The following is a 14,148-nucleotide window of genomic DNA, read 5'->3' as shown; positions in this document are numbered from 1 at the left end:
CCTCTGAGCTAATGCTCTCAATGTCATCAGAGTCTGAAGAAAAGCTAGTGTTGCCTTTGTCAACATCCTCAACTTGAGGAGGGTTATTGCAAATAGACTGAGCTTTGAAATGCTCATGGATGAGGAGCAATAATCCCTCATGCAAAGCAGGTTTAACGGTGGCTTTCTTCTTGAAACTAGAGATTGCCTTGTTCATAGAAGTGAGAAGGTAAAAGGGAATTGAAATTCTACTCTTATGGCAAAAATGATTTAAAATCACAAAATGGTGAGTTCTGACCTGATCAAACCTAGGGTCCAGGGTAACATAATCAATGAGGGCATATAAAAAATACCTCCAAAACTTCTTTATAGTCTCCGTCACATAAAAAGACTCTTTCTTTTCCAGCTTGTTCATCTCTGCAGAATTTTTCATGAACTCCTTGACAGCATTGGACGAAAGTTTCTTGTCCCTATAGAATTTGAAACCCTCCATAGGGATACTAGTGACCTCCGCAACCACCTCCTCTATGATTTGGAAAGAAACCCCGTTCACCTTGACCTTGCCATTGTTCCACGAGTTCACCATGTTGTTGGTGACCTCAGGGTCAAAACCATGGAGTTTCTCAAAAAAATTCGCAACCCTGCCCTTTTCCAGTTTTTTCCAAACTTTGCCCATATTCTCTAATGTTTTTCCTAATAGTTTCTCATAGTTTTCTAATATTTTCCAAACTAGTATTTTTTTAAAATATATTTTATAAGCTATTTTTCTAATATTTAAACGTAATGTTTTTCTAATAAAAACTAATATTTGAATGTAATGTTTTTTCTAATTTTTTTATATAATTTTTTTCTAATGTTCTGATATTCTAGAAATTAACATTTTTTTAATATTTTCTAATTTTTTTCTAATATTCTAAACTATTGTTTTTCTAATATTTATCTAATTTAACACTAATTTTTTTCTAAACTTGTTTTCTAATGCTATATTAATATTTTTCTAATATATAACGAACATATACAAAAAAAATTATAAACATTAAATTAATAGAATTAAGTAATGTAAATAAACAATAAAAATATTAAATTAAAATTAAAATATGCTTTGAAAATATTAAAAAAATTCAAATAATAACATATAGACATACTTGAAATAGTGCAATGACGAGAATCTAGAGGAGAATGATGGGGCACGCTAACTAGTCAAGCATGGTCGCTCCAATGTATAAGTCAAAATCAAGGGGTTGTAAAAATGTACAGTGAAATTAAGAAAAAAACATTAAAAAATGTCGTGGTTGGCATAAAATATGTTCAATGTGATCATATTAATTAGGTATGTTCACATTGAACATACCTAATAAATGTAAAATATGTTAGCTAGGAACACTATTTTAATATATGTTCGTAGTGAACATGCTTAATATGTTCATGTGAACAAATGATAAATGTGATTAGCGCATTTTGCAATTTTTTTGGATTTTCTTCATCCCACAAAAATGGAACCCATTATTTTGGGTTCACCCTACACTAACAAAGATAACCTATGTTGAAGGAAATGGTAGTGTCATTTCCATTGTTGCATAGTCTCTCTACCCCCAAAATGTTGTTTTGGTCTTTCCTTCCACAACTTTTATTGAGGGAGATCTTTTGCTATTCAAGTGGGTAGGGAGTATGTTGGGGGATGGAATATTATTTTCAATACTAATTGGAACCAGTGCTTCTTGTGTTTATGGACCTTTAGCCACAATGGTGGTAGAAGAATGTACCATCTTTACTTGTGAATGATGGTGAAAGAAGAACAGGCTATCCATTTCCTGGCTATGTTGGTGAAAGAAGAACAAGCTATCTATTACCTAAGATTGGTTACTAGGTCTTTTGAGGATGGCATTGCCTCCCCCTCTTTGTTTCTTTGCTTACTATGATAGATGGGTTTTTTTTTTTTTTTTTTAATGACTCTTTTGGGATCTTTGTTCTTGTTTTTGGTTTAAGAATGATGCTAGATGGGGGCTTGTCCTATGCTAATCATTAGCAATGCAGACCATGGTTGGTGGGTTTTCCACATTTGGACCTTTATTTTTGATAGAGGTAGATCTTAGTTGAGGTTCTTTGTATCACGTTGTTTGGTAGTAGGTTCTATTATTTCTAACATTTTCTAGTGTCTTTTGTTTGTACCATGGGTCAAAACCCTCTTCCTACTTTTTATAGTAAAAACTAGTGGAAAATGATGAGCTCCTTGACACTAATAAAAAATAGAATTTATATCTTAAAGGTTCATTGAGTAGGAAGTCATTATCAAGATATAGGATTCAAAAGACTTCTAGCACAAATGTAGGATGTTAGATTTAGAAAAAAGGAATAAGAAAAGGTTGGAAGGGGTTGATAAGTCACAATATGTTTCTTTAATTCACGAGATGATTGATGAGTTGCATCTAGATTATATGACTTGTACTAAAGAAGGCATTATTATTAGATTAGGTGAGGAAATAGTAAGATGCAATATTTTCCACTATAGATTGAAACATTGGAGAAAATAAAGGGTCTAGGATTTCATCTAAAGATAGAAACTTTGGCTACCTAGGTCACATTCAAAGGTAACATGCCCAACTCTATTAAGATCTCAACAGGAATGAAAGTAATAAAATAAGTTCAAAAAATAGATAACAAAAACCCCTCAATTTTTTTCAAACGAGCTAATGAATATAGCCATGTTTAATAGTGTTCAAATGAAGCATATGAAGGAAAAGATTGAGCAATTGGGAATAAGTGAGATGGACATGAATAAAATAATCTATAAAATATACATAAAGAAAAGGAGGTTAGCAAGTAATCTTAATAGATTGAAAGGCCTTTAAGCACTTGGAGACATTGTTGCTCACCAAATAGCCCCTGTTAATAATTTTTTTGATTGATGTATTTAATGAGTAATAGAGGCCAAAATTTCTTCATAATAAATTCCAACCTTCTAAGAGAACCCTTCATAAATGAATCTATCTTTGTGTTTCACAATAGTATCATTTGATTCCTATTTGACTTTGAATATCCATTTAGAGGAGATAAATTATTTGTTCTTTGGTCTTGGTACAATATCAAAATTATCATTTTTTTCCAATATGGATTGGTTATTCTCAATCATAACATCCTTCCAGGCTTAGGGTTTTCACACTTCTTCAACATTTGGTGGTTTTGATTTAATGGGATTATTTATAAATATAACATAGTGTCAGTGACTTTTTTTCTTTCTTTCTCTAAATATTTCATCAAGGGATATATGCTTTATTTTTCTCATGCATAGTGGTATTTCCTATTGGGTGGGTTTTGAGCATTCTTCATATTAGATTATGTGGTTTCATGACCATCGAAATAGTTCTCCCTCTAAATCTCAATAGCCAAACTTGTTATAAATGAAAAGGTTGCCACTATACCAAAAGATTGATCTATTTCTTCCGGATAAAACCAATACTCTTATAGAACCACAAGAGGTAGTTAACCCATGTCACAAATCCTATGAGGTATATTGGAAAATTTCCAACAACCCACCTCCCAGTTTCACTCGTTGTGTTTTGTGAGATTCAAACTTGTGACCAAGCTCTAATACTATTTGTTAGAAAGGTCAAGCTTGTCATTGTGCCAAAAGATCTACCTGTCAATACCTAATACAACAAATATACTTCTAGAACCATAGGAAGAAATTAGGCCATGTCACAAATCATATAATGGATGTCGGCCCACTACCATGAAAACATTCATCTAATCTTGATATTGGTTTATCATTTGGTTCTTCTACAGTTGTAGAAGTTTAATATACAACATCTTCTTCAAATTTAACATCTTTACTTTCTTTGTCATGATATATATAGGGCATCCAAAAATTCTTAGGTGACTTAGATCTTTTTTTTTTTCCTATGAAACTTTTCAAGGTGTTGTATTCTTTATAATTGAATGAGGGCATCTATTTTAAATATACACTATTGTATTTAATGCTTGACCCTAGAATTTAATGTGAAAATTTTAGTCATGAATCTTGAATTTAATCACTTTAATAATGGTTCTATAGAGGCATTATAGAATCCCTCTTAATCTAAATAGACTCGTACAAAAATATAGACTCCCTCTTATATGGTAATGTAGACTTCCTCTTAATCTCAATAGAGATGCAGAAATCTTTAAATTTTTTGAAAATGTACTCACATCTAATGTCATATCATAGAGTATTAATTTTCTCTCTAATTTGATTTTTGACTATGGCTTTAAATTCTTTTTATCTCGATCTTACTTCATTCAAGACTCTTTGAATTTTTAGATGACCAATCCAAGTATTTCTAGAATAATCATCAATAAAAATGACATAATATATAAGAATTCCCCTATGGAAGGTACTGACATTAGACCACACAAATAAGTGTGAATAATTTCAAGTACAATCATTGATTTATGTTCACTACAAATAAAATATTCTTTGGGGTTTTTCCTTAAAGAACATTTTTTTCATGTTCCATCATGTTTAGATTTTAGATTAGGTAAACCTATCACAATTCTTTATATAGAGTGTAGAGAATAGAAATTAATATGACCTAGCCTTATGTGCAAAATTGGATTAGTTTTGGAAAATGCATGATTTAATGCTGGGTTTTGAGAGTTACAAATTTTATATAAGACTTCATCTCTAAATACTACAAACTTACATTTTTAATATTGGAATTGTTAGAAGAATATAGGTTTTTATCTTCTCAAAAGGTAAAACAATATCCTTGGTCTACCACACAAAATATGGACACCAAATTCGTATTGTTTCATAGTATAAAAAGTACATATCTTAGTTGTAGAGTAACTATAGTTTTAAATTTTATTGAACATCTCACAATTCCTTCCAAGAGATAGGTGGATTTAACCCCTATTACAAATTCTTTAGTTGAGTGTCCTTCAAAGGTTTTGAGCTACTATCTAAATCTACTTATGTATTTGGATGGTTCCCTATCAATTATATAGTTATTCTTGTTATTGTTTAGTTAATTTGATAAGGCTAAATAGAATAGTGACTATTCATCTTCCATGATATTAGCTATAGATGTATTAGTTTTCTTTCTTTTTGGGAAGTACACGTGAGTATCTCCAAATTTATCATGCTTCCAACATTATGTTTTAGATATATCTAATTATTTGTATGTTTGATTATATTTCTCTTTTTATTTTTATTTTATAAAGAAATTGAATTTTGCCTTCTTTATTAGGAGTGTGTTCTCTTGTAATTAACCATGATTCTTCATGAGTATAGTCATTCTTAAGTTGATCAAATTTTTTTAGAATAGGTAGTGCACTAATTCCTTGAATGAAGGATTCCAAGGTAGTTGGTAAATTTTTAAGGGTTGTTCATGATAATTTTATGTACATTATTTTGAATAGTTGAGAGTTGATCTTTTAATTCTAAAATTATCATTAAATATGATGTAATTGTATCTCATTTATTCATCTTTCTCTATAGAACTTCTTGTTTCAAGATAATCGGACTACTTTTATTATTAATTTCATATGTGGTTTTAATAGTCATGAACATATCATAGAAGGTTGTTGATTTTGATATTTTTGGAAGAATGTGATCCTTTATAATATCTATTATAATTTTCATGGTTTTCTTTTTAGACCTTTTGCATATTATTTCCAAGATCATATTTAGGCATAGACTTTTTCTTCCATAGATGACTCTAGTCTATGTTCTGGACAAATGATCATTACTCCAATTCTCCATGATACAAAGTTTAGCACACCCTGCATTCTATCTTCCAATAAGAAATTGGCTACCATAGTTTCACTTTGTAGTATATTTAATGAAAATCTAAACTTTGAGAGGTAAATTGAATATCTATTGAAACTCTATCAATTAAGAAGGCGCTATTGTTGAATTTGTTGCTAAAGGTTTGACTGCTAGTTATGTTCTTGGTTTTGTTGATATAAGTGGTACTACTATAGGCTTTGCTACTAGCTCTCTTTTTGTTATTGAAGATTGTGTTGTTTTTATTCTCACTGAATTTGGACATGTTATTGATTTTCATGTTGGTCATACAAGTGGATCTATTATTGATGTTATTAGATTTTTTACTAGCCCTACCACTATTATCGGCTCAAATTTTTCTACTGGCTCTGAGGTAGCTAGCTCTACATCTAATGTCTTGGGTCCTCAAGACTTGGCTTCCCAAGATTAGAAAAAGAAGCCCTCTATAATGGAGGAGGGATGGACTCCTATTATTGGAAAACATAAGAAAATGTGACCTCTTTAATTTGATATGAATTTGCACTCCTAGGAACAAAGAAAAAGAGTAATTTTTTCTATGATTCTCTTAGGGTGTGGGCAGACTATGATTCATTTATTTAATTTTTATTTTTACCAAATTTTGTGGGGTTTTAGGGCCCCTTCAAAACCTTTTTTTTTTGGGGGCGGGGGGGGGGAGGGTTCTATTTTGGTTGGCTCCCCCCCCCCCCTCCCCCACTTTTTTCCCTTCCTTGTCTTGGTTTGGTTTCATTTGGTAGAGCTTATTGAATAACTTGTGATGTGGGTTTCAATTCCCCTTTTTTAAAACCTAATTTGTTCTGGGTTTCAAGCTACCTTTGAAACATGTTTTCCTCATGAAAAATATTTTTATTGAGAAGAATAGAATCAATGTCTTGGTATCTAAAAGATTTAAATTTTATAAAATAAATAAAGGGAAAAAAAACTAATCAATAGTTATTTGTAATATCTCATTTTTCCACATTTTGTGTGTTTCTATTCATTGAGTTAATAAAAGTGTGTAGGTTAGAATGATTAAAGAACTTGGATATTACTATGAACAACTTTTTAATCTAGTGGCATCCACCTCTGAATTTTTTAAGAGTATTTATTTCTCCTTCATATTCATAGCCTTCTCCCAAACTCTCTTCTTCTCCTTTTCTTCTCTTGTTGTTAATCTAGTTGCATCCACCTATGAATTATTTAAGAGGATTTCTTCCTCCTTCTAGGTCATAACCTTCTCCCAAAATATCTTTCACTCCTTTTCTTCTTGTGTTGTTAAATTTTTTGCATCCATCCAGAAAGACTTGCATCGCACCTTTAGACACTATGTTTCCTACTTGAAAGGAATTTAATTCTTGGTCTATTCTTTCAATTCCTACTTGAAATTCATTACCAAATTTAAGAACAATTTCTTTTTAATGTATATTTTGTGTTGTGACTATATAGGAATGCCTACCAGCCTAATTAAAAATTTCTTTGGCCTCAAGAGATTCTATAACTTACAATAAAACTCTTTTATAAGAGAGATCATATAAGAAGCAATTTTTCTTAGACGTTATACTTATATAAATTCAAGAGTTATTTATTGAAGATAAAAATATAATGTGCCTAAAGGGATGGTAGGAGGAATTGAAAAATAGAGTACAAATAACCATATGAATATTGAGTCTCCCGAGAAACATGTTTACTAGAAGAAAAAATTAGACAAATTAAATTTGAAAAATTTCAGCCATATATTTATTATAAGAAGCAAAATTTATAGACTTGAATAGAACAAGAAGTGCATTGATTAATCTCAATATATGTATATTGCATAGTAATTACATGAAAAAAGAAAAAAAAATAGTAAACATAAACTATAATCACATTGAGTTAAAAAAAAAAAAAAAAAAAAAGTACATCCAATGAAACATGTATACTTTCCATAGAACACTAGAGAAAATAAAGTAGAAAAGAAACAATATAGAAATGGTTAAAAAGGTTATAAATATATAAATATATAAATACATTCAAATCATATTACATAGAAACACCAATCAATAAATAATATAATTATTATAAAGCAAATGATTTTAAGAAAAAATAAATTAAAAATGTAAAATAAGTGAAAGTTAACGCTTTAGAAAAATAAGTTTGTAAATTATAAGCTTGTCTATTTATATATAAAATTAAAATGTTTTATATAACAAAGGTCTACACCATTTCAATTCATTCAATGACTTAAACAAAATTCTACATTAGAATTCAATGTCTACTTCGATTGATATTGAATAAATAAACTTATCATAAATAATTATAAATAAATAAATCATATATATATATATATATATAATCGGTCATTAAAAGAAGTCCTTTGGTTGTTATGTCTTTTTAATCGATCACAGCGGGGAATATAAAGGATTGAAAATTTATAACACATATGTCTAACACATTACTACAATTGACCATTAGAAGCTCTGTGGTTGCTATTGCCTTTGAATCATCTCAAGACCGATTACTGGACATCCTTGATAAGAATAAAAAGAAAATGGCCATGAATGAAATCTAGAAACTGGACTATCAAATAGTGGTTGATGTTTTATCAGTAATGCAATTATGACATTATTTATAAATGCATCTCATAGATCTAGCTATCAGTCACAAATCATTATCCCAATAAGTTTCAACAATATCCAATCTTCTTAAAATATATTGCTTTAATTGTACTCTCATTCATTATGCGTTTTAAGATATTTGGTAGACCTTCTTATCGTTGGGGAAAAGATTGCTTTAATGTTTAAACGTTAGTCAATTCACAATAGTTCTAATGATCTCCGTCCTGGTTCTCTGAAAGGATAAACTTGATAAATTTACCTATGTATTCATGAGGTGTGTAGAAATGTTTACAAAATGCTCTGACAAAATAACACAGGGTTACATGCAGCTCTGCAAGAAGTGGGTGCTGTCAGAACATTTGCATTCAGACGATGTATGTGCACACCTGTGCCATATATTTAAATTAAATGTCTCTCTATTAAGATTTGCTAAATATTTGCCTGTATAGAAGCTGCTTTGTGCACTTCACTTCATTTATAAAAACTCACATATTTCCTTTTTTTCTTTTGGTGGCTGATGCTTAAGTACTCAAAACTAAAATACAAATCAAAGGATTTCTTCTCACTTCACTTTATTTTAATTATAAACCACACAATCATTTCTGGATTTTCTTTCATTTTCCTTGCTTGATCTTTGAAGTACAAAAATATACATTTGCATTCAAACAATTTACTCGCATTGGACTTCATATATTAGAAAACCACATATTCATTTGTGGAATTCCTGTATTCTTTTTTGAATCTCTGATGCATAAGAACTGAAAACTACATTTGCATTCAAACGGTTGGCATGCACTTAAACACCAATTTATCCAAGACCCACATAATTCTTTCTGGCCATCCAGTGCTTTTCCATGTGTCTGATTCATAAGTACTATAAACTACAATTTGATTCAAATTACTTACCTGCAATGAACTTCATTCTAATAAAAACCCACATAATCCTTTCTTGGTTTCTTATATTTCTGCGTGTTAATGCTTAATCAGTCATGAATCTTTTCAAATTCTGTAGCGTAAAAAAATGCAGTCCCAGCTGTATGCTGGATGGAGATATAATTTTAAGTCAAAGTCATATCTCACCGAAACTATTTTAGAAAAGATTAAATGTTGACAAAGAGCCATGACAAGAGTTAGTGCTCCAGCACAAGACCAAATAAACAGTGTGAAAGAGAGAAAGCACGAAATGGGCTAAAAGTTAATAAAGCCAGATATAATGGTAGGCACCGTCAGCATATCCTCTCTATCCGCCACAAATAAAGTGAAAACAGTTTTGATGACTCATCTAAGGAAAGAGGGTTGCACTTGCACTTGCACTTGCAGAGACCCGTGAGAGTATCAAAATCATTTCTGAATTGTATTCGCCTACATTGAACATTCCATCATTCAAACCAACAAGAAGCAAATTCCAAATAGTCCTTCAAGAAATAAACATATACGCATAACTTTAACATGTCTACTACGTGAAATTCTCAGGTCCGAGGTAAGATCATAAGAGGGTTTCTATTTGTGTAGGCCGTGACAAGAAATTCTTTGTTTGTTGCTTACAGATGGCTCATGGCATATATGCCATTTCAAACACAGCTCCGCAATGCCAATAGTTCTATTTTAGAGTCATTAAATTGAAAGCTTTTGCAGTTGAAATAAGGAAATTCTAAATATATCCTATGAATAACAATTGTATTGCAACGTATGATATCGAAATTTCCGTTGAATCTACAAATGAATTACAACATATGCACCCTCTCAAATTCAATTCTATTCTTAGATCGTATAAGTGTATAGTACCAAAAGATGTATATTTGAGTCAACAAATGATTTCCAGAAGCAATCTAACATATATGAAAGTCAGTCCCATCATTAGGCCAGAAAAACATAGGCCGGAATAACAAAAACAGATAATTTACAACATATGCATCAGATCGTTTTAATGAAACCTCTACCTACTACGGCCTACACGGCACCCAAAGATTTACATCTTACTTATCTGATAACTTACGTATGTCCCATTCAACTTGTATGAAACTCATCTCCATTGTTAGATCATGAACATGTAATCCTTTTATAACCCACAACACATATGGATCAATTCAAGTTGTAAGAAACTCATCTCCATTATCAGTTCATAAAGATGAAATCCCCTAACAACCCAAACTACCAGAAGCTCTATTGAATCTACAAATGACATACAACGTACCCACCAATTCAAAATCAGTTCCACAGTTGGACAATAAAAAGATTTTCGTTTACAACCCACAACAGCAAATGATATTCCTTTTAAGTCCACAGACAACTTACAGAAAGCCCTAATTGAAGTACCCGGGCCTCCGCTCGGAAGACAACATGACGGGGCTGGAGAAGAGAGAAGGAGGCGGCTGATTGATCCCCATGTTTTCCACCAGAGGCGGCGGCGGATGCTGAGAAGCCGTAGCCCTGGGAAAGAAGAAGGGAAGCTGTAGATCATCATGAAATCGCATCTGTGGAGGATGAGTGTTATATGAAAGAAGAGAAGAAGTGGGTGCAAAAGGACGGCCCAAAGCAAAAGGGGATTCCGGAATCCCAGTAAACTGCTGAACCATGGCTCTAAAATTGGAAGTATCTGTGCTCAACAACGTAGTGGGCGCTCTCCTTGATGCTCTTGATCGCTTCTTGCTAACTTTGGCCGGCGCAGAATTCACACATAGAGTCTTTGTAGTGACCACAGTGGAATTACTAAGCTCTACATTGGAATTGTTCTTGATGACTCCATTAATGGAGTTATTTGAGCCCATTTCGTTGCTCTGGGAGAAGTGGTTCTTGTGGTAGAGTTGAAGCCAGTTTTCAAGGGCCATATTGGAGCGATCTGATTCGGAATGGGGCTTGGAAAATTCAAAACCACGGTCCAGAGAGTTCATAAACATGGTGTTGTTGTTGTTGTTGGGGGTGTTTGTGGTGGTGTTGTTGGTGGTCATGTTGGTCTTTTCAAGCTGGGACACAAACTCCATTTCTTCTAAGGGGAAGTAGTACAATGGTCTGGAGAAGGGATATATATATATACATAAGAGTAAGAGTTTTTCTTTCTTTTTGTTTAAGTTTTGTTTCAACTGGACACGCAACATACCGTCATTATTTTTTTGACTTGGGGAATTCACCTAACCAGAAAATGTCTCTTTTGTTCACATGGACCACTTACATGCTGTCCTTTTCAATGGCTTCCGCTAAGCTCTTTCGACTGTCTTACAGTGGGTGGCATAAATTGGTAATATGTCTTTTACCATGAAAGAGGCTGGAGCATCATCTTTGGGACACGTTTTGAACCGTCCGAGGCTTTCTGTGCCGCGTTGGTAGCTTTTCGGTTTTGATTGCTTGCCCACCATTGTAAAGACTATCATCAGCCCCACCCCACTTTTCCTCCTTTGCAACAAGCACGTGCTACCTCCTCTATTCCCACTTTGGAATCATCTTTCCTGCCTTTTAAGTCTAAACGGCACAATTTTTCTCTTCACAAGATAGGATTTGATTATTCATGAAAGTTTATCAAAAATGAGTTTGCTAATGTAGGCTACTAATTTGGTAGGAAAGAAGAAATTTGTAGTGTTTTATTGGACTGATTTTTTTATATGCTTGTTTCAATTTTTTTTGTTTTTTTTCTTTAATTATTTGGTTTTTGATGAAAGGCTAAAATTATGTTTTAAGGAGACCTGAAATTCTAATTAGTTCTTATATAGGATATAGCAATTAAGTTCCAAAATAGATCAGCACTAAACAGAATCAGGACATCGACAACCAAACCAACTAAACAACAACCAACATCCACACTAGACTAACTAGTTAAACAACACTAAAAATGCTAACACTAAAGACAAAATGACCACAGCTACCACGACACCAAGAGTCAAGCCAAATCCTTGACATTTGCTTCTAGCTCCTCCTTGTGCTCTTCAATTCTGCTAGCAACACTCTTAAGCTCCTCCAATTCTATAATAGGGTCGGTCACGTTCTTTTTCCTCGTGCTTGGTTGTGTCCATGGGCCAGTAGCCTTCCTAGTTGCATCAAACACCTCTAGATCTAGAACCAACATAGGCCCAACATCATGGTCCCCTTTCCCCACTAGCGTATTCATTCATTCCATCATAGCATCCATAATCTCCTAGTAAATGTTGATGACACTTTTAATAGAATTGTCCATTTCATCAATTCAAGCAATTATGTCACGAATCCCTTTTTCATTTTTTTCTAAGATCCCCTCCTTCACCTTCTTATTCCCTATGAGTATACCTTCTTTAGTTGCTTGGTTGGTAGTATGAGTCTAAATTGATATCTAATTTAATGAGAGGTTATATCATTAGTCTCCTCCCAAGCTATCTAGTATCATAGGCTATGTTGAACTACCATATGTGATCATGTTAAAAAATTTAACCAGCATACTTCATTAACTATGACATATTAAGTGTATCCAACTCACCAAGGTAATCTAGGACATGCTCCCATATTCTTCTTCTATTTCAACTTTGGAATGATCTTTCTTTCTTTGTAAGTCTGGCTAGCACTATTTTTATGTTTTCAAGATTTCTTGTATAATAAATGTTGTGGCTTGATTTGTTTTAATCTTTCTACAATTCAATAGGTGAGGAACAACAAGAAGTTAATATTTAGTCTATTAAGAGTTAACCATTGAAGGCTATTCATTTTACCAAAGATTATTTAGGTGAGGATCTTGAATTTTTCTTGTATTCACACTTTAAAATCATCTTTCATATTTTTTGAAGTCTAACCAGCACAATAATATCTTTTTCGGGATCTATGGTGATTATAAAAGGTTTGACTATTAAAAAAATCTAGATAAAGTTTAATGCTAATCATGATTATTTTCAATTAAAAAATGAGAAGTTGTAAGAGTCTTAATTGACATGTTTCTAATTTCTACATAACTATAGAAGGGTGTCCATTCTACCAAGATTGTACCTAATGATCTTTTACTCTAAATTTTGAATAATCTTTCATACTATTTTAGTATAATAATCTTTTTTTTTTTGGTTTTTAAGATTATTAGTGATATTAAATAATTTCATTTCTAAAAAATGATAAGAAAATTTTAACGCTAATCATGTTTTTTTATAATTTTATATTAGAGTATGACTCAAAATCACTATCTATTCAAAGTCAAGAGTTAAAGATTCATTTAATCAAAATTTCTTAGGAAATGATATTTTATTCCATTTTTATTTTCATTTTGGAATGATTAATCCTTCTTTTGAAAATTGACTACCATAATTTTCCCTTCAAATGATTCTAGTGAAATTAGATTGTTCGGTTTTCTGTAAATCATGATTAAAATTAAGGTTTAGTGTTTTTTTTAAGATTTTACTATGAGATTAAATGATCCTATATTGACATCTTTTCTTGAGTAATAGTTGAAGATTAAAGGGTATACATTTTGTTAGCATCACTTTGGTTGTTATCTAATAGTTCTCCTATTATGTTGGTTATTTACTTTAATATGACATTATGAGTCCAAATTAATATCTTTTAAATTGAGAGTTAAAGTTTTAGGGGTGCTCATTTTATCAATTTATCTAGATTTGATACCTTTTTTTGTTTTGTTTTACATTTTAACATGGGCATATGAGTCTAAATTAAGATCTCTTTAATAGAGAGTTAAATAGTGAAGGGAGTCAATTTTGTCAAGATTACTTGAGACATTATCATATTGTGTTTTGAATAAGTAATTGTGGACAAGGCTTGAACCCTTACAAAATAAACATCAAGTCCATAGACAAAGAAATAAGGTCATGACCAGTGACACCTTATTAACAAAAATGGAACATAAATGAAAAA

At 31.8% G+C, this 14,148-nt stretch overlaps 1 protein-coding gene across 1 annotated transcript; it reads right to left on the bottom strand.

Moving 5' to 3' along the window:
- Positions 1-10,149: 10,149 nt before the first annotated feature.
- On the bottom strand, positions 10,150-11,351 carry LOC149542408 (uncharacterized). The gene has a single exon (XM_089797348.1). The coding sequence runs from the start codon at positions 11,313-11,315 to the stop codon at positions 10,638-10,640; it is 678 nt and encodes a 225-aa protein (XP_089653474.1). The 5' UTR covers positions 11,316-11,351; the 3' UTR covers positions 10,150-10,637.
- Between the last annotated feature and the right edge of the window lie 2,797 nt (positions 11,352-14,148).

The sequence above is a fragment of the Cupressus sempervirens genome, chromosome 8 (assembly GCF_028749045.1).
Source record: "Cupressus sempervirens isolate cs-2001-9-10 chromosome 8, ASM2874904v1, whole genome shotgun sequence".
Taxonomy (NCBI): Eukaryota; Viridiplantae; Streptophyta; class Pinopsida; order Cupressales; family Cupressaceae; genus Cupressus; species Cupressus sempervirens.
Note: the sequence above shows the minus strand (reverse complement) of the source record. Positions and strands in the feature narration are given on the sequence as shown.

Coding starts and splice junctions, on each gene's coding strand:
- LOC149542408 (XM_089797348.1), bottom strand. CDS start 11,315: ATGGAGTTTGTGTCCCAGCTTGAAAAGACCAACATGACCACCAACAAC.